A 25,994-nucleotide genomic window follows, 5' to 3' on the forward strand; every position below is an offset into this window, starting at 1 on the left:
TTTTGGTCTGGATATCTACCTCACACAGTTCATCTTTGCCTTAGTAGAATTCCCTGCACGTCTGGGCAGTTTGCCTCTCATCCAGCACTTCGGGAGGAAAATATGTCAAGCAGGGGTCCTGTTGTTTGCAGGTGCAGCTTGTCTTGGGATACTTGTTATTCCAAAAGGTAATTTGTTTGGTAATAATAGGACAAATCCCATTTTTCTCTAAACGATACCCAGTGATACCTTTGCTACATCCGTCTACTAACCAAAGACATGTTTTGAACAAATGTGTTTTTGTCTGATTTATTATTTGTCCATCAGACCTTCCTGTGGTGGTAACCATCATAGCTATAGTTGGAAAATTTGCCGCCACTGCCAGTTTCTCCATAGTCTATGTTTATACTGGAGAACTCTACCCTACCACTTTAAGGTAAGCAAGGTAGTGTCCCAGAGGTAAAACATAAAATTCTGTTATTATACTTAATATTAGTGGAAAATGTCATGTTGTCCATTGTTAAATGCTGTGAGATGCTGACAAGTCTATTGTCTACGCTGGCAGGCAGAATGGTGTAGGTCTAAACTCCATGTGTGCTCGTGTGGCGGGCATCCTCGCTCCGCTGATCAGGCTCCTGGACGTCTACCATTACACCATTCCCATGCTGATATACGGCATCGTCCCCATTGTTGCTGGGGGTATTTGTTTACTCCTGCCTGAAACCCTCAATGTTGAACTCCAGGACCACCCTGATCTCCTGTGAGTTGATGAACTCTTTCACAACAGAGCGTTTATTCCTTTACAAGAAACTCAGAGCAGTATATAATAATCTTTTTGTTATTAATTACAGAAAACCTGAGAATGGGCCTCAGACGCGATCCTTCAATGAAGAGGAGCAATCAGAAAAGAGCACCAAAATGTAATTTATATGGACGTATATATATACATATATAGAATATATATATATAATTAATAGTTTGCCTGCTGTCAACTGATAAAACGGATTTATCAGAATGCAATTATCTAAATGCAAAGCATCAATTGAATCATGTTGAAATTATGACACATGATTTTATTTTTTATTGTTACAATCTGTTAATAAATGTTTTACTCCCGCAAAAGTTATAAACTGTATGATAAATTGGATTTGTATTTATATATTAAATGATGCATGTATATTTGCTAATACACTTATTTGTTTGAGTTGTTTCTTTAAGTTGTTCCTCTAAATACATGTTTTTAAAATGAATAATACTTCAGGAACCTACACTGAACTGACTCCAGTGCAACTTCAGGTAAGTTGCCTGTTTGGCTTTATACGCTGTATGGTCTTCACTCTTGCTTTGTGCATTCCCTCTCTTTTTTTGTAAAGTTATATTTCACTATTAGTTATTCTTATTTTATTGCCGTTTCACTGTTTGAACATGAGGATTGATTTGCTCTCACTGCCTTCAAGTTTACTGTTCTCACTATCTTTATGACTATGATGATCCTTTTACAACCCTTTCAAAGTTCTTGTGTCTATTTTATGCTTTGTAAACATCAAAGGGTTACTCCAGCCATTTAGTAAAGCATCTTTAAGAGAGAATTTAATAAATGGTGAAAGATGTACTGCCTTATTATGATCAAATTATATTAAAAATGTCTGGACTCTATCGCCAAGCCGAGATGACCCTGACAACCCTTTCCTAGCTTTGATAAAGCTCTTTCAGAGTTACAGAAGACATTTTACAACCGTTTTCACAGGATCACTTCCCAAAATAGAAAATCTGATTGAGGAAATAGGTTTTGATTCTATGGCCAGCGTGGTCTTCATGTGACCGTGTGCTCTTTAACAACTCTTCAAGTCTATCGTGGCACAGAAGTGCACATTTTAAACTGACAAAATTAAAGAAAAAACACAACAATCAGATTCAAAATGGCATCTTATAAAGGTACAATAGGTACCTGCTGTCTTTCTTATTCTCCTCTCATTTAACAAGGGCCTAACTTATACTGTGTATTTTTGACTTAAAGAGTAGACATAGACTACTGTGGGGTTTTCATGTTGTAACCTGTTGAGCGATAAGAAAAAGTGACCGCTAGTGTATCTTTATGGAAATATTGTGTTTTTCACTTCATGGACACCGTATTTGAAAGATTTCTGACTCCACGTGTTTGTGACCAATCAGAAAGAGAAGGTGGTGGTTTGGAGATTGAGGTCGAACGACGACCCAACTCAGACTTTGAAGAGCATTCCTGATTAGACTTTTTTAAAGCCCTTTATACACACTTCATAAGTGCAGACTCTAATTGAGAAAAGTACCCAAAGTATTGCTCTAAAAGCAGGTGTGATGCAACTGATGAGGATGAGCTGCACTCCAGCTGGACTTCAGCCTTAAGGATCCTGACATCACATTTCAATACTTTGGTAGTCTGGGAGGCCATAAAAGCACTGTGATTGTCAGTTTAAACATTAACTTGCAGGACTAGAGTCAAGTTGACAGTCGGTGGCTGGACGTTTTCTTTTTAAGCCGGACCTTTCTCTGTCCTACGCTGAACATCCAGATACCAAATATGAGCAACTTCGGGCAGATCCTGAAGGAGATTGGAGAGTTTGGTTTGTTTCAGAAGCGTTTAGTGGCAGCGTTAAGTATCCCCATCGTGTTTACAGCTTTTGATATAATCGGTCAGGTGTTCACGGGCCTGAGCTTCCCACATCACTGTAACACTGACTGGATCTTGAAGCTTGGGCCAAACCTGACGGATGAGAGACAAAATAATCTCACCCTCCCTGTGAACAAGGATGGGAAGTATGAAAGCTGTGAAATGTTCTCACCTGTGGATTTGGATTTGGAAATAATTGAAGCGTCTGGGATGAACACTACAACTGGATGCATAAATGGTTGGGATTTTGAGGCCCCCAAAGGTGCCTCCAGCATCGTGACAGAGGTGAGCGATAGTTGTACCATTCAATGTATTTCTTGTGATTTATGTGAGCATACTTTTTTTGTTTTTGTTTATTTTATTAGTTCGGTGTTATTTATCAGTTGTTCAGTTTGACTTTTTATCCCTTCTGAGCCACCATACTGTTCTGACAGCATTTCGTGATGCTGCTGTTTAGCGATGGGTTGGTTCGACATATTTATAAAAATCACAACATAAGAAATTAAAAAAATACAATTTAAACTTGCTAACATAAAGTACTCCATACTACAATACAACTATTAGAATGATGGGATTGATTTGCATCCACTCAATAGCAGCACAACAAGCAGAACACTTTGTTAGTGAGAAGATTTGAGATGATGGAATCACCACCACTGATGGAAAAAACCCTTTTATATTTAACCGACTGCCATTTTCAGTTATTAAACATCTCAAATAGGGGCTGAGAAAAACAACACTTAGTTAGGTGTTTTGGTCTCCTCTCACCATCCTTCTTGTCACCAGTTCAACCTGGTGTGTGACAGAAGCAGTTTGATTGAGGCGTCACAGTCCATCTACATGGCCGGTCTTCTGATTGGAGCGCTGGTTTTGGGGCAGATGGCTGACAGGTGCACATCCACTCCCACCTTTATATGTACTTGATAGTTATGATTCTGAACAGGTTGCTCTTTACTTTTAAGTCATCCGAGCACCAATAGAAGTTTTTAAAAGGTGCTAAATTCAGAGCAGAGCAGCAATCAACTATTAGCTAAAATATATTGTGAAGTAATGGCGTCCTGAGCAGAGGATGAAGTTACTCTCTCTCTCTATGTGTTGCAATCTAAGCTTCTCTGTGCTGATAGCTGATCCGGCCGCACATGTTAGTACATGTGAGTGCTTGTGTGTGTGCCCCATGTAAAGCCCCCCGATTCCCCCTCAAGTAAACACTGTTAGCTCTGTGTGTTTTCACTGTTCGTGCTGTTAGCATCGTTAGCTGCTAGCCGCCGGCTCAGCCGTCGCCATATGGAGGCAATCACTCAATCATAGATATGCTCTGGATTTCAAATGTAGCACCTTTTAACAATTCAAGGAAACACTTTTATACATTCAGTCTATCTGTTAAAATGATTTGTATTGTTCTGAACTTAAAGGAGAGAAAGATTCATATACATCCTTATACACAACTCAAGCACCAATGTTCTTCTCCTCTCTTCCTAGGTTTGGTCGACGCTTTGTGGTCCTGCTTTCACTCCTTCTCCTGCTGGTGTTTGGTGTCGGTGCTGGTTTCTCACCCAACATCTATGTTTACATTGTTCTCAAATTTTTAAGTGCCTTCTCCGTTTCAGGCATTCTTGTTAATGCATTTGTGATAGGTATGTAAAATGTTCACGACCGAAAATTCTTGTGGCGTTTGAAGAGCATTATTGTTACAGTGTTACAAACAGCGACAATATTCAAATTAGATGTATTTACATTGATAATATAAGTGGGTGCATTTCTATTTCATTCTACCACTGGGGGCCGACAAAGTCAGACACTTCATTCTACACTTAGCATCTTTAAGTGATTGGTAGATTTCACTGGCACAGTCACAGAGGGAAGAAAACACAATTCTGTTTGTCTTTATAATCAGATACACAAAGTGCCTCCATTTGCAACAGGAGTTATTTGTAAAATTGAAATGAAAGTCACAAATGGTTGCAAGCTGCAACTCCTTTTGTGTTACAGAAGCAATCATACTCTACATTTAACTTAATGTTGTCAAAATGACAGTAAAGTTAGTTATAAGGCTTGCAAGTAACCTACTTTCTACAACTAACGTTTTAAAAATAACATGGTATTATTGCTTTAAAGGTGGAGAGTGGAGTGATTCCTCCAAGTTTGCTTTCTGCACCATTATCTGCAACACTGCTGTCCCTCTTGGACTGATGCTGTTGTCTGGCATTGCCTATTTGATCCCTAACTGGAGGATCCTGCAGCTGGTGCTCTACAGCCCTCTTGTCGTTGTCCTGGGAATCTTTTACTGGTCAGCGGCCTCTAAGACCTCATGGACCTCATGGATGCTAATCTTAATTTTAACTGTGGAGGATAAAATAAAGTTGATGTAAAACCTATATGTCCATTAGGATTCTTCCAGAGTCAGCTCGCTGGCTCATCACTCAGGGCAGGAAGGAGGAAGCCATAAAGGAGGTCCGGAGGGCTGCCAGGGTGAACGGAAGGGAGGTCCCAGAAGATCTGCTCAACAAGGTGAGCTGCTTCAACCAAAGCCAAATCAAACACAATAAAGCTCTCGGATAAATATACACCAACTTAAAAACAATTACACCTACATTTTCTTTAGCTGGACGATGAGGGTACATCCAAAAGAAGAAGCATGTTGGACATCTTCAGGATATCATATCTGAGAAAACGTGCGATCATTATGAGCTACGTGTGGTGAGTATTCATTGCAACCACAACCTGCTGCTGCGTCTACAGCTTTACCTGTAAACCAGAGACATACTTGCTTTTAACTACAAGGCCAAGGCGTGCACATAATGTCTGCGTCGCGTATCCTGCATCTGTTCGGAGCATTGGTTGTGCACATCCTCTGAAATTAAGTTATACATGGTGTAAATATATGATGATCAATTCAGTTCACGACGCAGACAGTTTTCTACGTGAACGTGAGGTTAAGAAGCAAGTATATCTCAGGGCTTATAGTTACACTGAAGATATCTTTGCCATTCTGTTAACAGGTTTGGAACAAGTCTGGTGTACTATGGACTGATCCTGAATGTGGGCACTTTTGGTCTGGATATCTACCTCACACAGTTCATCTTTGCCTTAGTAGAATTCCCTGCACGTCTGGGCAGTTTGCCTCTCATCCAGCACTTCGGGAGGAAAATATGTCAAGCAGGGGTCCTGTTGTTTGCAGGTGCAGCTTGTCTTGGGATACTTGTTATTCCAAAAGGTAATTTGTTTGGTAATAATAGGACAAATCCCATTTTTCTCTAAACGATACCCAGTGATACCTTTGCTACATCCGTCTACTAACCAAAGACATGTTTTGAACAAATGTGTTTTTGTCTGATTTATTATTTGTCCATCAGACCTTCCTGTGGTGGTAACCATCATAGCTGTACTTGCTGCATTTGCCGCCACTGCCAGTTTCTCCATAGTCTATGTTTATACTGCAGAACTCTACCCTACCACTTTAAGGTAAGCAAGGTAGTGTCCCAGAGGTAAAACATAAAATTCTGTTATTATACTTAATATTAGTGGAAAATGTCATGTTGTCCATTGTTAAATGCTGTGAGATGCTGACAAGTCTATTGTCTACGCTGGCAGGCAGAATGGTGTAGGTCTAAACTCCATGTGTGCTCGTGTGGCGGGCATCCTCGCTCCGCTGATCAGGCTCCTGGACGTCTACCATTACACCATTCCCATGCTGATATACGGCATCGTCCCCATTGTTGCTGGGGGTATTTGTTTACTCCTGCCTGAAACCCTCAATGTTGAACTCCAGGACCACCCTGATCACCTGTGAGTTGATGAACTCTTTCACAACAGAGCGTTTATTCATTTACAAGAAACTCAGAGCAGTATATAATAATCTTTTTGTTATTAATTACAGAAAACCTGAGAATGGGCCTCAGACGCGATCCTTCAATGAAGAGGAGCAATCAGAAAAGAGCACCAAAATGTAATTTATATGGAAGTATATATATACATATATATTTATATATATGTAAATATATATATATAGAATATATATATTCTATATATAATATAATATATTATAATATATATATAATAAATAGTTTGCCTGCTGATAAAACAGATTTATCAGAATGCTCTCAATTACATTATACTTTTTACTTGTTTAGCTAGAGATGCATCTGAAAGCATGTTGGACATCTTCTGGATACCATTTTACAAAGTGACGTATGTCTCATAATAATAAGTCAAATGGACATTTGTTTTTACAGTTTTTCGTCAGAATTTGTTTTTCATTTCTGAAAACCAGAAAATGGCCCTACAGGGAACTAAATCCATGCTGAACAAATTAAAGAAATGCTGAAAAAGACCAAGAAGCTGTAACCTTTGTTGCAACTTGGGACACAGGTTCATTTTTTTTTAACATGCAGGAGGTGAAATATACTGTACTTGAGTAATACAAACATGGGCTGAAAAATAAAACACACACAAAAGCCAAAAGGTTATTGAGACATATTATTTTATTAACACAATTTGTGAAATTGTTTTTTTTTTGCATCATATTATATATTACAATCATATTATAACTGGAAGGTTGTAATAAACTGATTCACACCCACAATGATTCAATTTATTTTTACATTTCTGCAATATTCACTCATTAGATTGGATTAGATCAAATGTTGTGTCCGGTGCACCGTATCAGTTAGAGATGTTGTAGACCACAATATCAACATGATGGGTAATAATGGAACTGGTGGAATAACGTTTTTGATTATTTTCTGTTATCCCAGTTAACATCTAATTTACAAACCACAAGAAATAATTATGCAAAAAATGTTTACTAAAAATTGTTGCAATAACTGAACTAAAATAAATGCACAAGTTGATTCAATACAACTGACTGTATGATTAAGCCATTTAGGTTGTAGGTTATGTTCCAACACACTATCATGCGTTACCAGTATATGAACACACTGTCAAATTTGGAGATCAGTTGGCCATTGCATGGGGCCTCAAACACATCTTTACATTTGTTGTCACAGTCACCATCGAATCAGCTGAGGACAGAAAGAGAACACAGTTTTAATGGAGCGTTTCAGTGTTCATGAATGATCGTGAATATGGTCCTAGATAAGCGTTGCCTGCTGATACTCACATTGAGTATTTATGCCTCAGACTCCGTCTCATTGGACACAGCAGTGTTCCTGAGAAGCCATCGGTTCTTGTGTTGAGCATGTCCAAAGCCCTCGTCATAATTCCCTTTTCTTCTGAACAGTTGTTGGTAGTGAAATATGCAGTAGAATTCTCCATATAGAGGTGCGTAATTGTACATGCTACAAATGAGCACAATTTGTCAGGTACAGATACATTTATGGTCTGCATTTGCTAGAAGATACTGTAGTTAGGGTATTTTCGCAGTTACAGTCGCTATGTGGCACATTTAGAGTTCACTTGGGGGGTTTAAAACCTTTTAAATGAATCATGTGTATTTCATTTTGCATTTTTGAAAATCATCCTTCAAAAGTTGTCATGTCTCTTAACCTCTTAGCCAGTGGTTACCAGATATCTTCTGCCGTGATTGTCACTTGTCACAGCAGGAAAAGTACAGGGGGAACTAATGACATTAATGATGACTCGGTTCCAGCAATTACAGTACTGCAATGCAATGCAGCAATTAACAATCGTACAACTTACACCTGTGTTTGAAGAGTCAAAATATCTGCCATGAAAAAGGTCTATTCAACTTTAGTTTCATTTGACATTTGTCTGACGGTCATGTGTTGCCTCAGTTTGGGAACCAGTGCTCCGAATGAATATTTAAATAATTTTCAATCTGTAAAAGCATTACTACTGCTAAATAAAATCGAAGTAATTTGCCAAAAAAAGAGATAAAACGCACAACAAACAAAGTCAAAGATGAGTTTGACTAATGGCATTTTCTGGATAATATAGTTAATATGTGAATTCTTTTGCCCACGATAACTGTCGTGAAATACTGATATTTTGACTGCCCTAATACAATATTTCAACAAATCAATCAATTATTAATTTAAAGATTTTTAATATATTTGGAAACCATTCATTTTATTGTAGTTATTGGCCCGAATATAAGATGAAGTTTCTCACAACTGTGGGTGTATTATGTTTTACAATAGTAGATGTTCTCTGTGAATGTTTGGAGCTAACGGAGTGGGCCTGTGACTTTAAGTGTGTTGCATTATGGGTTGTTTGTAGCCTTAATATTGATTGGCTAGTTAGTTTCCTCCATTTATTTGTCTGGTTAAGTTTACCAATTGCAAAAGTGTCCTAACACCAGGCGTTAGCTCCCATCTGTGCTCAGGCCAGGTCTATTTTATATTTTCAGACACATAAAGTGTTATTTGTCTTGTCCTGCTTACTCTTATATTCAGGCCAATGCAAAATGTGTAATAACTCATTTTGGCACAGAAAATAATTCAATATTTGAAATCAATGATCAATGTTGCAGGTGATTTTCCTGGAAAATATTTCAGTATCTCACCTTAATTTTTTCTTGCACTGTTTACAACAAAAGCAAGTTTGATGAAAAATGTATTTGTCTGCAGTAATTTTTTCCATCGGATAAACCGTCTTCAAACAGGCGGAACACATGTCTCGACAAGCTGGTTGAAACTGATGAGAGAAATGAGACCAAGCTGGGTTAAAATAAAGAAAAAAGTATAATAAGCATCAATAGCAACAAACAAAAGTATAATGAAAACCAATAACGCATCTTCAATTTCAATTGCAAATTAAAAACAGTTTTAAATAATGCAAGCAACAAATAAATCCTCAAATTATCAATAAGAACATTTGCAACCTATAATAAGGTGTAAGAAATAAACAAACAGGCAATCATAACAAACTTCATATCTTCGCAAATAAATTATGTACATAACAACTTTGTTATAAAATGTATGAGAATACAGGTGGTAACAAACTGCACCTGTCTGTGAATGATTTAAAGTTTCTGATTGACTGGCAGCTGAACTTCTGGGTGCTTGGTGATCTGGTACGTAGCTGGACTGACCGCTGCCTGACCTGTGGATGTTGCAGCTTCCGGCTGACCAGTAACAACAGTGGAGGTTTCGGAAGAATAAAACAGGTTCTCTGTGACTGTTTTGGTGCCCATAATACTGTTTCCCTTGTGGTCAGTCTTTACCTCAAGTACACTGAGCTCTCTTTTGGGGTTGTAAGAGGACTGCTTTTTACCTCCTTTTTGGGGCTCCCTTTTTCTGTTTTGAGCAGGACTGTTGCATGTCAGGGTTTTAGTTGTCCGGAATTTCTCCTTTGTTTTTGGGCTGTTCTGACATGTCGGGCAGATTGTGGTCTCTGGTGGATGCAACTCTGATTTATCGGTCTTTTTAGCAGCCGACTGGATGGAGATGAAGGCAGGTGAGGATGGAGGACTTGCTCGTTGTTTTGCAGGGGCTACTTCAATTCTTGCACTCTTGCTTCCCTGTGCTGTGGGGCTTTCCTTTGTCTGCAATGATTTTGTCCTGCTTGACCCGATGCTAATTTTGCTAATGCTACCAGAGGGTGGGGATCCTTGCTCGGACCCTAGTGACTCTTTGAACAGGCATGATAAACCAACAATATCTGAGTCAGATTTCAAGGTAGAGACAGAATAAAGAGCCTTCTTTATTGCTTCCTCTATGTCCACAAGTCTGGCTAAAGTCTGCTCTTTTAGATTCACGATTTCCTCACTGGCTCGCTCAAGATCTCCAAAAACATGTGCCATTGAAGACTTGCTTTCAGTGCTGTCTTTCTCTAATGGCAACCTCCCTTCTTTGTGTTCTACTTTGGCTGTTTTTTGTTTGTTTTTGTCAGAGCTGACAACCCAGTCGGGAACGTTCTCAAAGACCCCCCTCAGAGACCCTACATCAACCTTGCTTGTGTCCTGTTCAATTTCTTCAACTCGACTGAGAATGCTGTGCAGTTCCTCCTGCTTTCGCAAGTTGTCAACAATTTCCATGGCTGCTGTTATGTTCCCTCTCATGATTTCATCCATGTGAACTGACAGCCGCTGTCGGCGTTCGTCCTCTGTCTCCGTTCGTCCTTTCTTTTCCCTCATTTCAACTTTACTTTCTTGTTTCATTTCTTTCTTGTGTGTGTCTTTGCTGTCAGTAGTTTGTCCACAGGTGTTTGGGTTATTGCCTGATGGACCAGTTAGAGTTTGTTGAGGTTCCTCAACCGCATCTGTGAGAAATGAGGAATTATCTCCAGACAGTTTGGGGTTTTTATTGTCAAGCTGAGCAATTTTAACTGTTTTTGGCTTTACGGGAGCATTCTTTGCTGAAAATGCCTTTTTACCTCCAAATTTCTTACATGCTTCATGAAAATCTACATGGCTTTCATCTGTTTCCTGTATATTTTCTTTGTTTGGGAAGTCCTGGGGGCTTTTCTCTTCTGCTTTGGCATTTATCTCCTGTTGTAGCTGAATGTTATTATTATCATTATTATCATCAGTGTTTATTTTGAACAGGCCTTGCTTATGTTCATCTTTGCGTGACTTTAATATCAATGGCAATGGTTGAAGAACTGTGTCTTCAGGTCTCACAGCATTAGTTTGTGTGGCCTCTGGATTCTTTGTGTTGTTTGGTTGAATGTCTCGTTGTTTCACTTTCAAATGCTCCGGCTTAGGTTGGATGGCAGGACCAACAGGCCCTTTGATTTTCTCTGAGACAGCACTTGTAGCCGGTTTATTTAGGGTTTCACTTTGACTTTGGGGCTCTGCATTTGCCGCAATCAATTGTTCTTTGGAGTCCTCTTGTCTCAGTGGTGCTTGAGTTGATTTAGGTTCCGTCACAGGGCAAAACTCCTTTTTAGTGGGTTTTTGAGCAAACACTGCATCCACATTTTCCGATCTTTCTTTGTGAGGTTTGGACACGTTTCTGTATATCATAGCTGCTCTGAAATCTCCTCTACTGACATTGATGTTGGATTTCTCTAGGGAATCCAAAGCTGCTTGAAGTTTACCCTCAAAAACTACTTCCTCATCCTCTTGCTCTACAGCGGTTGTTTCTGGACTATGTACAGACACCATAGCAGCTTGAAAGGGTTGTTTCAGGACCACTTCTGTGCCTTTTTGACCCATTTTGCTGCATGTCTCAGTAGTTTGTACATCTTCAGAATTAGTGTCTCTACAGCTTGTCTCTTTATTCTCATGTTTGTGATCTGATTTATGTTCTGAGGGGATGTTGGAGGTGGATGGGAGCTCATCCCATGCTGGCTCAGTGCATGAGTCCTCTCTTTGGTCCTCAGGTTCTTGTGATGAGTGTTTCAAAGATTTGGCCTCAATCGTGGCCTGTTGGAGGCTATGTATTGCAGTTTGGAGGTTTGATATCTTGTCCTTGCCATCTACCACCTCAACTAATTCAGCCTGGTGCACCCTGCCATCGTCCTGTGTCTCAAGATGCAGATATGATCCCTGTGGTGCTTCCTCTTGTGTTTTGCCACCACACTGTCTAAAGCTATTCTTTACTTGCCCATGAATGCATTCTGTAGAGGACCGGCCCTTTCCAAGTGGCACATTTTGACCTGTAAATGTGGAACAAATGGTGGTAGATTGGGCACGGTTTTCATATGCATTTTGCTTTGGTTGGGTTGGTCTTTGATCTCCAGAGAATATGTTTCTCAGTCTCTTAACATCCACTGGGACCCATTCGGAATTCTCCTCTGCTTGATCACCTCTCTGTTCACGATGAAGCTCTATTCCTTGTCCAGTCACATTTTGGTTTTGAGGGAGTTCTTGTTCTTGTACTGTTGGCTCAGCCTGAAGAGTTTTTAAATACTCCAAATCTCCCTTTTCAATACAACTCTTGAACAGTTTTACATTCCCTTTTTCTGTGATTTCAGGCTGTATGGATTCATGGTAAGTTTGATCTTTGGGAATTTCTAGGAGGCAGCTTATGGTTGATTTAATGACCCCCTTTCTTAGTTCCTTATTGTCTGTGTTACTCACATTACCTCTTACTGGCTCTGGTTCATCATACTCTGCACCTTGTGGAGGACAATAACTTTTCACATCTTCCTCATCAAAATAATTGTAGAGGGAGTAAACAATGACTTCAGGACATCTGTCCATATCCTCTTGGATAACTACTCCTTTCCGCAGAGAGTTATCTTGATTGAGAATATCCTCAACAAGCTGAACCACATTGACAGTTTTAAACTCTGTGTCTTGGTTTGTAGTGAAGTGATGCTGGTGTACGGGTACATTCACCACTGTGACCTCCATACTTCCTTTACTACTCTCCTTTAGATACATGATTTGAGGCTTTAAGTTTGCCCGTGGTAGCAACTGGACTATGAAGTTTTGTGCACCACCTTCAGCCACCTCGTCATATTTTATCTCTGGCCCACTCTTGGAAAGTGTGAATTTGGCCTTTTTGGCTATCATTGTCTCATTTACCTCAATTATTGAGCCATCTGAATGTATGGCATTGCCATGATAAAGGGAATCCAGTATTTCCTTGATGTTCTCCACCATCGTCTCAATTTCGTCCTTGCTCTGATGCCCAATTTTGTCAAATGGCATTGATTCAAACAAGTGGGTTCTGTTCTTGACGTTAGTTATCAGATAGTCCTGAGCTTCCCCACTCTCTCCTGCTGGGCTTTGTGATTTTGATGTATGCATAAAGGAATGCTCTTTTTCTATGTTTGTTGGGATAAACGGGTTGTTTTGGAAAAGAGCCGCACTCGTTTTGATTTTCACCCCGAGTTCTTCTGTATCAAGAGGGCTTGTAGGCTTACCCTCGAAGACTGCTTCACCAGTAGAAACCTCTTCCCTACGTGAAAACTTGTGGTCAGTGCCTTGACCAACCATATGAATACATGGGCCCTGTTTATTGGGCTGATATGTCAAATCAAGACTTTTGGTACATGCATTGCTTTTGTTTTCGCTGTGTAAATTATATTTGCTACACATTTCAAAATCTTGTTTTCGTTTTTGGACTGCCCCTGTCTCATCCCCAGAAATAGAAACTTTCCCCTGGAACTTATTCTCTGGACTTAGTGTGTATGTGTCCACAGATTGACTCTCAAATATCTTTTTGGTAGCCTGAACATCTATTCTTATCATCTCCTCATCACACTCTCTTTTAGGATCTGGACTAGAACCAAGCCTTTTGTCATCCTCCAAGATCCCCTCATCACTTTCATTACGTGGCCTCTCTTCATGCTCCTCAAACACAGCTGATGTTTTTCTGACATCGTCTCTTTCCGCTTTTCCCATCGCCTTGTGCATCTTGGGGGTGTAAGGAGATACTTTGTTACTCAGGGCACAGTTCTCAAATATCAAGCGTCTTGAAAGGACCTCTCCCTCGTATCCACTTTCACCAGCTATCCCCCCAGTCTCCGAGCTCAAAACCTCAGCAAGTTCCTCATCCACAATTTCATCTAACATCTTCAGCTCTGGGTGAGTGTGCTTCAGGAGCCTTCTCAGCTCACATTTCTGCCGCTGTTGGTGTAGCTTTTCTTTGGAAAGTTGGGATGGCATGGACTGTGGCAAGTGTGCCTCAGCGATGTCCTTTGGTTTTGGATTATGACTGGCTGAAGGAGGTGTAAGGAGGTCATCTTCCCTTTGCTGGGATTCTTCGGACATCTTAGAAGAGCAGATTAACAGTCTCATCATTGAGTCCTTTGTAACAGAAATGAGCTATCCAGTGGAAATCATGCGCAGGAGTGTGGAGACATGCTTACAGCAAGTGATACCGTCCAGATCATACAACTTGACTTGCTTGCCACATGCCAGGTGTCAGTGGGTTAGCCGAGCTCCAGAGCAACCAGCAAATACAACCACAATGGTAAATAAAATAAAATGTTGAGTGGAAGATGTCCAATATCTGTTTCTTGCAACTCTCAGAAAAAGCAAGCATTAGATTCTTGAGCTGTATAATAGTGTGGAAGATGTTATTGTGACAATGCAAATCCAATACACACTGTCATGCCTAATGTCGGGTGAAATTGTGCTTTACCTTGGTTAGTTTGACTCTTCTCCCAGGTTCAGATGACTGACCTTGTGCCTGGACGGAAACAAGGATCATTTCAGGTCGGGTTAATTGTTACTGGAAGATTTCTAATCATTATATGATACATTTTAGTGTTACACTGTATGGTGTTTCATACGACACTGTAAAACTAAATAATCTGAAGTGCGTAGCTATAAAGCTACTTTATTACAAGGCTTTGTTCAATACTCATTTCTGATTAGTCATCATGCTCGAAAACATTTAGCTTATGAATTAGGGTCAAGGGCCATGGATGCAATGTCCCGACTTTTTCAGTACCGATACCGATACGATACGTGGTCTTTGGGTATTAACAGATATCGAGTAACTATCCCACACCAGTGTTTAATTAATAAGCTGTATGCCTCACTGTGTGGAAGTGACTGGGATCATCCTTTTATATGTAAGGAAACATCAAGCTTGGCTTAACCATTGCTTTCCTAACTTTAAAAAACTAAATCTGAAAAATAAATAAAAGATGTAAATGTACTGAATTGTTATTTATTGACATAATGGTATCCGATACCAGATACCCACTCCAGCTATTTGAGCATTGGACCGATATCTAACATCAGTATCGTTATCGGTGCATCTGTAGTAAGGGCCGAATAGAAGAGAGTACAAAATGATTAAGCAGTTGTTTACCGGTTTTGAAAGGCTGCGTGTTGAATCCTGAGGTACCACCTTTGACAGGTAGAGAGCGGACATAACTTTGACTGAGACACACAGTTTCTCCTTGGTTTGGTTGAAGGAGCTGTCTCTGAAATCTGCATTTGACCTCCTCTTTTCATCTGCAGACACATCAAACACAGCGGTATAAATATGTAAAATGTATTTATGACACTGTGTCGCACTTAAGATATGAGCCTAATCAGAGCTGTCTGAGATTCCATGTTGACAATGGTATTCAGATCAAAGTATTTGCTGTGATGGACTGTAAATGTGCCATCAAGTTCTGCATGTGTAATTTGTGGTTAAAGTTGAAAGTAGACGTAATTGTTACTCACTTTGTTTCCTGATTAATATAAGCGGTTAAATAGGCAGCTGGTGTCAAAATACAGTGCTTTTCTTCAGAAACTGTGACTACATTGTATACAATTTAAACAGAATTTCAACAAGTGACTCATTGTTATAAATGACTTCTATGTTCGCATCCATGTCACCAAACTGTGTGTTAGCGATTTAAGGGTCACCCGTAACAACACTTCCCAAGCTGATATGTAACAGCTGCCATGTGGTCGAGTTATAAATGTACCACTTGTGGTGGAGATGGGCGGACACCTGACTCCACTGACACAAATACTGAGAGTTAAACGGACAGGCAAGTCACTGCAGCTACAGTTGACGAAGCAAAGTAAACACAAACAACACAATTGTTTATCGAAATACAGATAGTATCTTGACGAGCAGCTGTCAATCAGGAACACATGGCAAAAACAGACACTGTGACGTATAAAGTGAGAACTCTGATGGATTTGGTGAATTTTGGCTGCAACATTTACGTAAGTCAACCTCTAAAGTCTCAACACCCAAATATTTCAAGATTTACATAGTTGCAAAAACCATCAATCATGGGTATTATTATTATTATATATATTGGAGTACACAAGTTTTCAAGAGTAATTCATGTATAAGACACTTAACATGCGGGTAAGATTATTTCTACTCAGCAGACAGAATATTCTCTAGTTGCCCCATTCGATCAAAATACAAATCTCTACTCACAGAAAATGAAGAGCTCCCAGCTCCTTCTGACCTGCCTGCCTTCTTATTTCCTTCCAACCTTTGTGTTAGGTCTGATTTCCTGTTGGTTTGAGTCTGGTAACGGAGCCTCTGCCGCTCTCAGTCTCTCCCTCTCTCTGCCTCATTCCTGCCCCACTGACAGCTGACCCTTTCACCCACCTACACTTATTCAGGACTTGTTGCTTGCTGGCTATTTCTGTCCTGTTCTGAAGTGGTATACTATGCCCACACCAGGTTGAGTCAATCACTGCTTCTTGCACAGTCACTGTGCTGATATTCATCTCAATTTCACTTCTTCGCTTTCATTCATACCGACCACAGTTTTGACCTGAGTCACAGGACTCAGAGACGGCTTTCCAGGAAATGTTTACCAGAGGAGCCGGCATCTTGTTCGGGTTTTCTCAGTTGCAGGATGATTTAGACATTAAATAGGCTGATATTTGTTATTGTGATGGCTCGAAAGAAAAAGAAAAATGGTTCGGTAATTTTATAGCTTATCAATTCCCTGATCATTTCCTGGGATGTACGAATTATAGGTAAAACATGGCTTTAAAAACAGCTCCTTTTATACCCAAGTAAATGTTTCATATATAAGGAATTGAATGCATAAGGACAAGTATCACATTTTTACATGTTCAGCTGACCTGTTGTCCAGTGACTAAAGGACTCTCGGTGGTATCAGTGAATTTAAATCAATACATCGGAAGAACACAAATTGAACACCGTCTCTGATGTTTGTCATGGAACTTTTTACTCCACGATATTTGTGAAACTCCGAAAGTCCTGTGTCCATTAATTAATGCAAAGTGTCTTTTAAACATCTGAAAAGTTTTTGTTATTTGACTTTGAACTATAGTGTCAGAGCAAATCAAGGTCTGGAGCAGCTTGAGGGCGTGATGTTACAGCTCCCCCAAAACCTTGATCAGGGCTGCATATACGGGACAGTATCTCACTTGGTCTGATCAACTGCTCTTTGTTCTAGAAGTGTATTGAGTTCATTTTAAGATGCCAGATGTAGTTTATGACTGGGCTTTCTATAATTTGTATTCCTCGTGTTTTTTAAAATGTCTGCCAATCAAATTGACCTCGTCGAACAATAGAACGTTTTAATCTACTGATAACTACTCAATAGAGAGCTGCTTCCATGACCTTAGAAATGCTTCATTAGTTGGAATACATAGTGGTCAGGTTGGCGGTTCATCAAAGAGCACATTTGGTGAATGTCGTCTGGTACTCACCAGCTTGAGAGGCTGCAATTGTTTCAAAATCAATACCCCCGATAGTTTTTCTCCTCTCCATCTGGCTCTGATGCACCACCTAGAGAGAGACATAATAAACTGTCAGTGCCACTAAGTAGCCATATGTCTGTGTATGTGACAATATTAAGTCTTGATTAACTTTTGGAAGTAACTTGATGGACGTTACACGATGGAAATGACCATAAACCGGATCTTTAAGCTGTTAGAAGTGATTGTGTTTACCTTTCGAGTCACATGACCTTTTGCGTCAGTTTTAGCAGCATTAACTGGGGCGTCAGCAGGAATTTGGATCTTCGGTTCCTTTGCAGAGCTCTTTACCTCTTCAACCTCTCTATCCACTGCCGGCACGATATCTGCTCTCTTGTTTGGTGACGAGAAACTCACAGCTCTGAAACTGCTCTTCACCTTGTTTTGTGCGGCTGTCTTTGACTCAAACAGAGCCTTCAGGGCCCCAATGGCCCCAGCGCTGCTTTGAAGGCTCCCCATTGACTTACTGCGGGTCAGACTGGTTTTGTCCCGAAACTGTTCCCTTGCGTCATTTCTCCTCATCAGATACTCCAGACGAGTCCCTTTACTCTCCAGAATAGATGGTGTTATCTGACAGTGATGGACAAAGAAAAAAACATGTTTGTATAAAAAATGTTCCCCAAACTGAAGATGCTTTGTGTTTGAGTCAGAGGTTACCTCTTTTAACACCTGCTTGGGTTTTGCTTCACCATTATTTACAGAGGAGTCTTGAATAGATCTGCTTACTTTCACTGTAGTTTGATACCTTACAAACACAAAAACCATATTAATCATCTACTAACATACTGCACGTAGAAGGTTACAGACAGACTATGTGTTTAGTTGTCACAGTTGTAGAAAGAGTGAGGAGGATGGTGTTTCTGTCACCTGGCCACCAGATGGGACACAGATGTTGTCTTGTCCCGCAGCCCTGCCTCTGTCCGGGTGGGCTCGTCAACGAACGAGGGGACGCTCCTCACAGACTGGGTTCGTCTCAGGTTACTCTTCCAATCCATGACCAATCACGTCACAGCAGCTTTATCACCTAATATACATGACAGATAATCAATTATATTACCTCCATTATTGCGGTGTGTTTTCTTTGTAGAGGATCAGCAGACCCTGCATGTCACAGTCTGTTAATTTTTTAAGCCCAGCAATAAATTCAGTTTAACAATCAAGTGAACATTTTATCTACTCGTAAAGCTAAACATTTGCCCGCTAGCTTGTCTAAATGGCAGATTTTAACATCAATAACGTGAAGACCGTCATGAATGACAAGTTGCAAAGATTTTCAGGATGTCATGCAATTTAACAGCAATGCAAAAGAGTCTAACTACACATTTTTAAACTACTGTTTCATTAACGTTTTGGGATATTTAAAGGACATTTTGAGTAGGATCGTTACCTTAAGCATGTCGGAGAGCGTCTGTCCCCTGTGACAATCAGAAACACTTCTGCTGTATCACAAGACTGACACACGGCGTGAAGCATTTGTGAGCAAAGTCCTTTTTCTTCCTCATTACCACAGACTGTGTAAAATGATTTATGAACATGTGTAGAGTAGCAATCCACAGGGTAATATAAAACAAATCTGTAATGCAGAATGCATTCAGGCTGCTTTCATCTCAAGTAAAGAAGCCGATGTGAACGTCAATCCAGAAACAATTCATCCAACATCCCCGTGTTTTTCTCCATGTCAAGCTTCTTTTGTCATAATTGTGTGTTTTTTGCTCCTATGTGAGATTTCAGGAGAATCCTCGATGTCCGGTCAAACCTCCAAAGCTCAGATGTCATTGCTTGATCTTTGGGCAGCAACACACCACCCATTAAGACACGATTAACTTTATTGATCTTGAGGGGACGTTGTGTCATTACAGCAGCAAAGAGTGGGACAAAGACAAAGAACAACAAATAGAAAATATGGAATTCTGATATTCTGATAGTGTGCAGCAGCTGTATCGCTTTGAGAGCATTCAGTGGGCTTGTGTGAGAGTTTAAAGTTACTGATTAACACAGATTCTCAGGTTACAGATTTACAAATTTACAACGCAATATAGGAACATGTGAGCGCTGTAACATGTCGAGCTGTGCAAGCAATGTTAAAAGAAAATGTGTACTTTGCATCGGGTTGAAATGTTTGCAGTCTTGTGTGCATTTGGGTGCGTTGAAAATATTTGAAGGAACATTAAAATAAGTTTACATGATTATTGTTATACAGCACCCCTAGAGGTCCTAGTTAATTGAGTGGGTCGCTCAAGGACACTCCAGTAGGGTGGGTGCAACAACATCATCAGTTTCACTGTTGTGTACCTGATAGATATCACCTTTGTTAAATATAGCACTTTACTAACTTGCCACAAGAAATAACGAGTAAATCTGGCAACTGGAGAAAGCTTTACCACAAAAATCTGAAGATCCAAGAGGCTTTGGTTTGTACAACCCTCTATTAAGTTTGTGCCCCACTTTGAACGCTTCATTTGAAACACCAGTGAAATGAAACAATAATTTTTTTTACTGCTTCTTTTAAAGGCTCTTAGTCCTCAAATTAGGTTTCATCTGGCCGGGGTTCAGTAGCTCCAGACAGCTAGCAAGGAACAAGTGTTGAGGAAATTCGTCTCCACCCAGGAATTCAAAGACCAGCTGAGCCTCAGGGATCAAGTAGGAGCAGGAGGAAGCTCTGCCCCCTCTTGACCTCGTGACTAAAACGACACCAACACTGACCCCAGCCAGACTCCACCTGACACATGCTGCAGTACAACTGCACCAACTAACAAATGTGTACTGTAGTGCAGCTTTTCCAGTGAGTAAATTCGAAAAAAATACAATTTGAATGTTTGTAAAAACAAACTAATTACATATTATTCGTCATGACATTTAGCTTTTATGAGGCACTCATGGTGTATTGCCGTAATTATGACTATTGTGGCTTCTGGTTGGTACTGCAGCTTATAATCACAGTGCATACACACACACAGCAGCTTTTTCTTTGTGTGAAATGATAGGCGATTTTTGATAATAATGCCATCTTGTGGTAAAATATCTTTATTACAGTAAAACCATAGAGGCTTGGACAAAATTCATTGCATTCTCTAAAAGCGAATGTAACACTGGCACACTCCCTATTCCCGAGGCCCCTTCAGTGCCATTTTACATCCTTCCACCAGATGCCCTCACGCTGTCCCTCCAGTCCCCATCACCTGACTGCCCCACCCATCTACACACCTGTTCCCACTTTCCTTTAGGAGCCCTGCAGTTACCTGACCTGACCTTCCCCGCCCACTTGCTCACCTGCATCTCATTACCTCATCAGCCTCTCTACATTTACCGGCCCAGTTCTGTTGCCAAGCTGTTTTCTTGCTTTGTGGTTTTTACTTTTGAGCTTCTGGCTCGTTGATTATTATCACTTTTTTCATAGCTGAGGGCAGTGGTACGAGCTGAAAACACATGGACATCTCACCACTACAGTTGTTGATGTTACAAATTTCAGGTACAATTACTTTTTATAACTATTTACATTCTTTGAAACATAATGCTTTAATTACTCCACTACATGATGGCTGTGTAGTAAACCCATAAAATATAAAAAGGTACAGCAAGTGATGAGAGCTAACGCCACCACAGCCAGCTAGATTACATTTAAAATGGCCTTTGTGCTTTATGACTAATCCTACTTTTGTGACCTACATACATTTTATTTAGCTATGCAGCGACTCTACTCCGAAAAGACTTTTTACATTGAGTGAAAATAGAAATGCAGCAATCCGAAGACATCTTTGTAATATCCTTTATCTTGGGTTCCCTCTTATTTCACACGTGTGTAAAAGGCAGTAAAGGTTCGAGACAAGGGGAGCTTTTGTCAGGACGCACAATTCATATTCCCTCTCTTTAGTCTTGCTTTCTGTTAATCGGTCTTCAGACAAAGACAGAGCAACAGCAGCAGCAGCACATACCCCTGGGGCAAAAATGAGAGCTTCAGCCTGGCTGTCTCCCCCCCCTCCTCCAACTACAGTCTTCTCCCCTCCCTTCAAAACCCACTCCTGTCTCTGTCTCAAAGGCACTGCGGAGATGAAAGGGAATATGCAATGCACCGCCTTTGACTGGGAACTGTGCAGTGTTATTAGGGCAAGTTTACTGGCCTTGTCTGCGTTTTAAACGCACTTGCTTACACCAGCCAGCTGTTTTGGAGGGGAGGATCCGTGGCTACTAGGAAGGAGACTTGAATATCTGCAGATTACGCTCCATGACTGGTGAAGAGCTGCAAAGAGGAAAGCATGAATACACTCAAAGACACATCTGCCTGTCTTCCTGTGTTTGAATGAGTCAAAAACAACTGAGAAGGGATTCACATTGTTCCCCATGCGTAGCATTATACGGTAGTCCAGCAGGGGGCGATAAAGACCACTGAGACACAGCGCTCAGTATTGTTTAACCACACTCTAGTTATGTGGGAACATTACAGTGGGGCTATTCAAGGCCAACCTGGGTTATTTCAGTGCACCAAAAATAACCCATAACGTACAGCAGTGAGAGCAGAGACTCGAGGCAGATAAGGTCAGCACTGCTTAACAATGTTTAGCCAGTGACGCATACATAAGCATATTTAATCAAAGACGGTGAAATCAATTTATTTGCACCCTGTCTCATCATTTATACCAGAGAAATGCTCTGTCAAACGTACGCCCTTGTTTCCTCATTTAACCCTGCTGCAGTCCATTTTCTTTTTTCGTCCTGTCTGCATTACAGAAATGCCAATCTGACGTCTGCGGTGCTTTACAGAGCGCATGACACCGGTTGAACTGTTCGGATGTGAGTGTCGGACACATACACACACACCCCACGCACCTCACACAGCCAGCAGTCATGAGTTTCCCTGAAAATGGGTAATATGCATGCTTTATGACACGTAGGGCACAGTGTGTGTGACTCAGCAGCGCGTGTGTGTGTGATTCATGCTGCTATAGTGATACTACCCATGTAATCGAGATAATCTAGTTCATTCAGAGCCTTTCAAGAACATCATACTTGTCAGAAAAAACATGTTTTTTAATTTAAAATGTTCATTTATTGATTTCATTCTAAAGCCGTTGGATAACGTTAACAATCGACTCAACCGGTTTGGTTAGCTTGTTGGTCTAATCACACTGCAAAAGTAATTCTTCAAATCATTTTGGCACATGTTGGACTATCTTTATTGATTCATCTCTTGGCCAGCGTACTTTGAAGCCAAGATGAAGCCCAATTAGTTAGAAATGTCCCATCTGTAGTCTAGATCTTTTTGAATCAGACCACCCTTGAAGACGCAAAAGCATGCAACATAAGGAAGCCCACTTTAATACTTACTTTTCCTAACTATTCATCAATCTCTTTGACAGTTTAGACATTTCAGAAAACAAGTATCAGGCCCTATTTCCCTTTCTCACGCCACAAAGACTTACCCATATTTCCCTGTGTGTACAACTGACATCCTGAATATCATACATATGCACAACTTAAATAGTACCACAAATGTAAGTGTTTTGAGCTGTAAATGATCAGATCGTTCACCATCCTTCTAGTCAAATACGACACAATATCAGTGATTAGTGAACACATCTGCTCCGACTCGATATGCATTCATCTGTTCTTCTCGACGTGTTTGACGTGAGAGCAAATGTTCAGTGTGTGAGAGGCACACAGAGAACAGACGAGGATTCCCTGTGCGTACTGCCTAATGGGAAAACATGGAGGATGCATTGGATGATGATTTGACTGAAAACGAGTTTACACACATTCACATGTTAACAGATTCAAAGTTGCCGTGTGTGAAGGAGCATTGACAGTACCTGACAACCTTAGTTTTTGAATGAACCGTTGTCGAAACTTAACACAATTTGCAAATGTGTTGCCTGTTACACTTAACCAAAACCAAGAAAAGCCCATTAATAAATGTTTGAGATGAAAACTTATCAGCAGAGAAGACAGGAATATCAGCTCAGGATATATATTTCAGATCCTCAAATGTTTGTGAATCTATCTGCTGCTGGTTTCTGCTGGCTACTTCTTCTATCCTTCACCGAGCAGAGAAAAGTGAGGAGGAGGGAGGAAAGGAGCAAGACGAAGGTGTATATATTTATCCTTTAGCTGAGTCACAGATCGAAGAAACAACTGGAGTAAAGCCAAGGCTTGAAAGGAATCACAAAGCTTACTTTATGCAAGAAGAAGCCCCAATACCGATCTGTTTGCTGAGCTTACAGCACATTTCACATTAACATTTGAGTCATTTAATTGGCTTTAATTGAGGATAAGAAAGGACTATAGAAAGCTTAAATTCTTAGATCACTGAAATCACTAGCAACCAATGGTAGGAGTCGACAACAAACTCTGTAGATAATCGCATGTTCGCAGAGAGAAGATGAACACGTTTTTGTTCTGTTGTCAGAGAAACTACATTGTTAGGCTTGTTTTTGAAGCCCATAATTGATCCTAATTAGGTGTAGCGGTTCACCCAGGCTGCATCACGTTTTGGAGAACAATGAAGGAAAACAGGAAACAAGAGTTCTACCAATATTCCTCAGTTCATTTGTGCTCAGTGCCTGATGGTTGGCTCTAGGTGGGAATCTATGTGTCATGAGGAAAAGTGTATTCTTTCCAGCACTGGAAAAAAAACAGAAAGTTCAGGAACACACTGTCAGCTTCTCCCAACACATGGCTATGATTTGTAAAGAAACACTCCCTCTTTCCTAAGGAGAACATGAGTCGTGGTGTGCAGCAGTTCATTGTGTGCGTGTGTGTTCTCTTGTCCCTTTGCCCTGCATGTTTTTTTTTCTGCAGGTGTGTGCGTGCAGTGTGTTGCGCCTGAGTGGGAGTGACTATGACCTGACCCGTCCACTCTCTTGTCCGTATGAAGCCCAGCAAGCTCCTCCTCTCCCACTGCGACCGTGCACAAGCAGTTGCGAGTGTTTGTGTGTCAGTGAAGAGTGCACGTTTCACACGTGTGGCCACCGTGGAGGCGGCCCGAAAGCCCTAAGCTGCTTTGCGAGGCTTTTGGTGAGGGCAGCCACTCGCTGGCTACTCAAAAGGGGCTGTGTTTGCTGCATGCCTGGAGGGGGTGACGGCATAGCTGAGCACTGGAGCATGGTGCCCAGGGTTTCTCATAACAATGCTGGGTCAGGGGCAGCCCACAGAGGCACAGCACTGAACTGTACATGGTCACAAACACGGCTCTTGTTCATCAGTCAATGAACGTGACAGTGTTAATCTGTCAGTGGAACTCAAAGTATTTATCTTTGCTTGATTAACCAAGAAATAGCTGCTTTTTTGGTGATGAGGAATATACAGTATATGCATGTGCATGACATGATGTATTCAAGTGATTTACATGCATTTAAATGTTCATCTTTGTTGCATTCTGTGCTCAGATCTGAGGAAATGGGAGTGCACGGGAGAGCAGGTTAAACTCTGCACTGATACACTTTCTCAACTTGCTTCAGTCGGGGATGATTAATTGTGCTGCAGATGCACTGTAGGAAGAAAATAAATAAAATAAAAGGGAAGCAGACACACATTCAGTGTGCCCTCCTTTGGAGAGTGTGTCCTGCAGGACTTGATGTTTGCTGCTGTTGATATCACACACAAGTACACACTCTCCCTCCCTCTAGGTTCAGTCCGTGTCGAGACCTGGAATATCAGGTTTCCTGTCTTTGTGCAGAGTTTGTACTCACAGCGTCACCTTTGTTCCTCCTCTGTCAGCACACAGCGGCACTGCATCAGGGCACTCTCTGCTGCTCTCTAAGGATGTACCAGCCAAACCGCTGGCAAACTCCTGTCACCGGTGGATTTAGAGTTGCCAGGAGATAATGATCACAGGGAGTTAAAACTGCCTTTCTATGCATTTGGGTAATTGGTAGCACAAGAGCAACAATGAATCCTAAAAGTGGTTTTTAATGAGATTTTTTTTTTTGGTCAGGGCCAGGCTTTTGCTGAACAGAGTAATTTGTGCTTTGTGTGTGGTTCATTCATGGTTTCACTCTGTGAAAATGTACAGTTGTTGTTTCTACGCATTCCCTTCTGCTGTGGAACCCCAAATGACCCTGCTGTGGCGCCAGTAGAGGCTGGGCACTGTGAAGGAGGAAGAGAGGGAAGGGGAGGAGGGCAGAGGGAGCAAAGTGAAGCATATGAGGATATTAGAGTCAATTTATGAAGCTGGAGGGGGAAAAAAAAACGACAAGCACATAATAATACTGCAGCGTAGACGCATGCAACACGAGAGAGAAAAAAAAGGGCGTATCTTCACTGTTTCCTATTCGTTTAGAGTGAATTGCTCCCGTTCTGTACGCTCGCCTTTATCTCATAAGCCAGTGCTGAAGTTATTTAATCCTTGCAAGT

At 40.8% G+C, this 25,994-nt stretch overlaps 2 protein-coding genes across 6 annotated transcripts; one reads left to right on the forward strand and one right to left on the reverse strand.

Annotated features, from left to right (window-relative positions):
* Positions 1 to 6: 6 nt before the first annotated feature.
* slc22a13b (solute carrier family 22 member 13b) lies at positions 7 to 6,614 on the forward strand. The gene is made up of 13 exons (XM_031849819.1): positions 7 to 167; positions 307 to 415; positions 545 to 739; positions 831 to 2,911; positions 3,413 to 3,516; positions 4,106 to 4,260; positions 4,742 to 4,913; positions 5,014 to 5,134; positions 5,229 to 5,323; positions 5,626 to 5,840; positions 5,980 to 6,088; positions 6,218 to 6,412; positions 6,504 to 6,614. Exons 4-13 carry the CDS (start codon positions 2,537 to 2,539, stop codon positions 6,574 to 6,576), a joined length of 1,614 nt encoding a protein of 537 aa, XP_031705679.1. The 5' UTR covers positions 7 to 167; positions 307 to 415; positions 545 to 739; positions 831 to 2,536; the 3' UTR covers positions 6,577 to 6,614.
* A 481-nt stretch (positions 6,615 to 7,095) lies between these two features.
* Positions 7,096 to 19,126, reverse strand: LOC116385217 (xin actin-binding repeat-containing protein 1). 5 transcript variants are annotated; one of them, XM_031850482.1, is made up of 10 exons: positions 19,036 to 19,126; positions 18,516 to 18,672; positions 18,306 to 18,393; positions 17,844 to 18,218; positions 17,601 to 17,679; positions 15,265 to 15,410; positions 14,587 to 14,634; positions 9,111 to 9,241; positions 7,746 to 7,923; positions 7,096 to 7,647 (listed from the first exon to the last, which is right to left on the reverse strand). In XM_031850482.1, the coding sequence occupies exons 2-9, from the start codon at positions 18,641 to 18,643 to the stop codon at positions 7,755 to 7,757; spliced, it is 1,164 nt and encodes a 387-aa protein (XP_031706342.1). In that variant the 5' UTR covers positions 18,644 to 18,672; positions 19,036 to 19,126; the 3' UTR covers positions 7,096 to 7,647; positions 7,746 to 7,754. The 5 variants fall into 5 exon arrangements, with proteins under 5 accessions (XP_031706342.1, XP_031706338.1, XP_031706340.1 ...); XM_031850479.1 differs by lacking the exons at positions 7,096 to 7,647; positions 7,746 to 7,923 and adding an exon at positions 9,555 to 14,213 and having other exon boundaries at positions 9,167 to 9,241; XM_031850478.1 differs by lacking the exons at positions 7,096 to 7,647; positions 7,746 to 7,923 and having other exon boundaries at positions 9,149 to 14,213.
* Between the last annotated feature and the right edge of the window lie 6,868 nt (positions 19,127 to 25,994).

The sequence above is a fragment of the Anarrhichthys ocellatus genome, unplaced genomic scaffold (assembly GCF_004355925.1).
Source record: "Anarrhichthys ocellatus isolate YVR2014 unplaced genomic scaffold, GSC_Weel_1.0 scaffold10, whole genome shotgun sequence".
NCBI lineage: Eukaryota > Metazoa > Chordata > Actinopteri > Perciformes > Anarhichadidae > Anarrhichthys > Anarrhichthys ocellatus.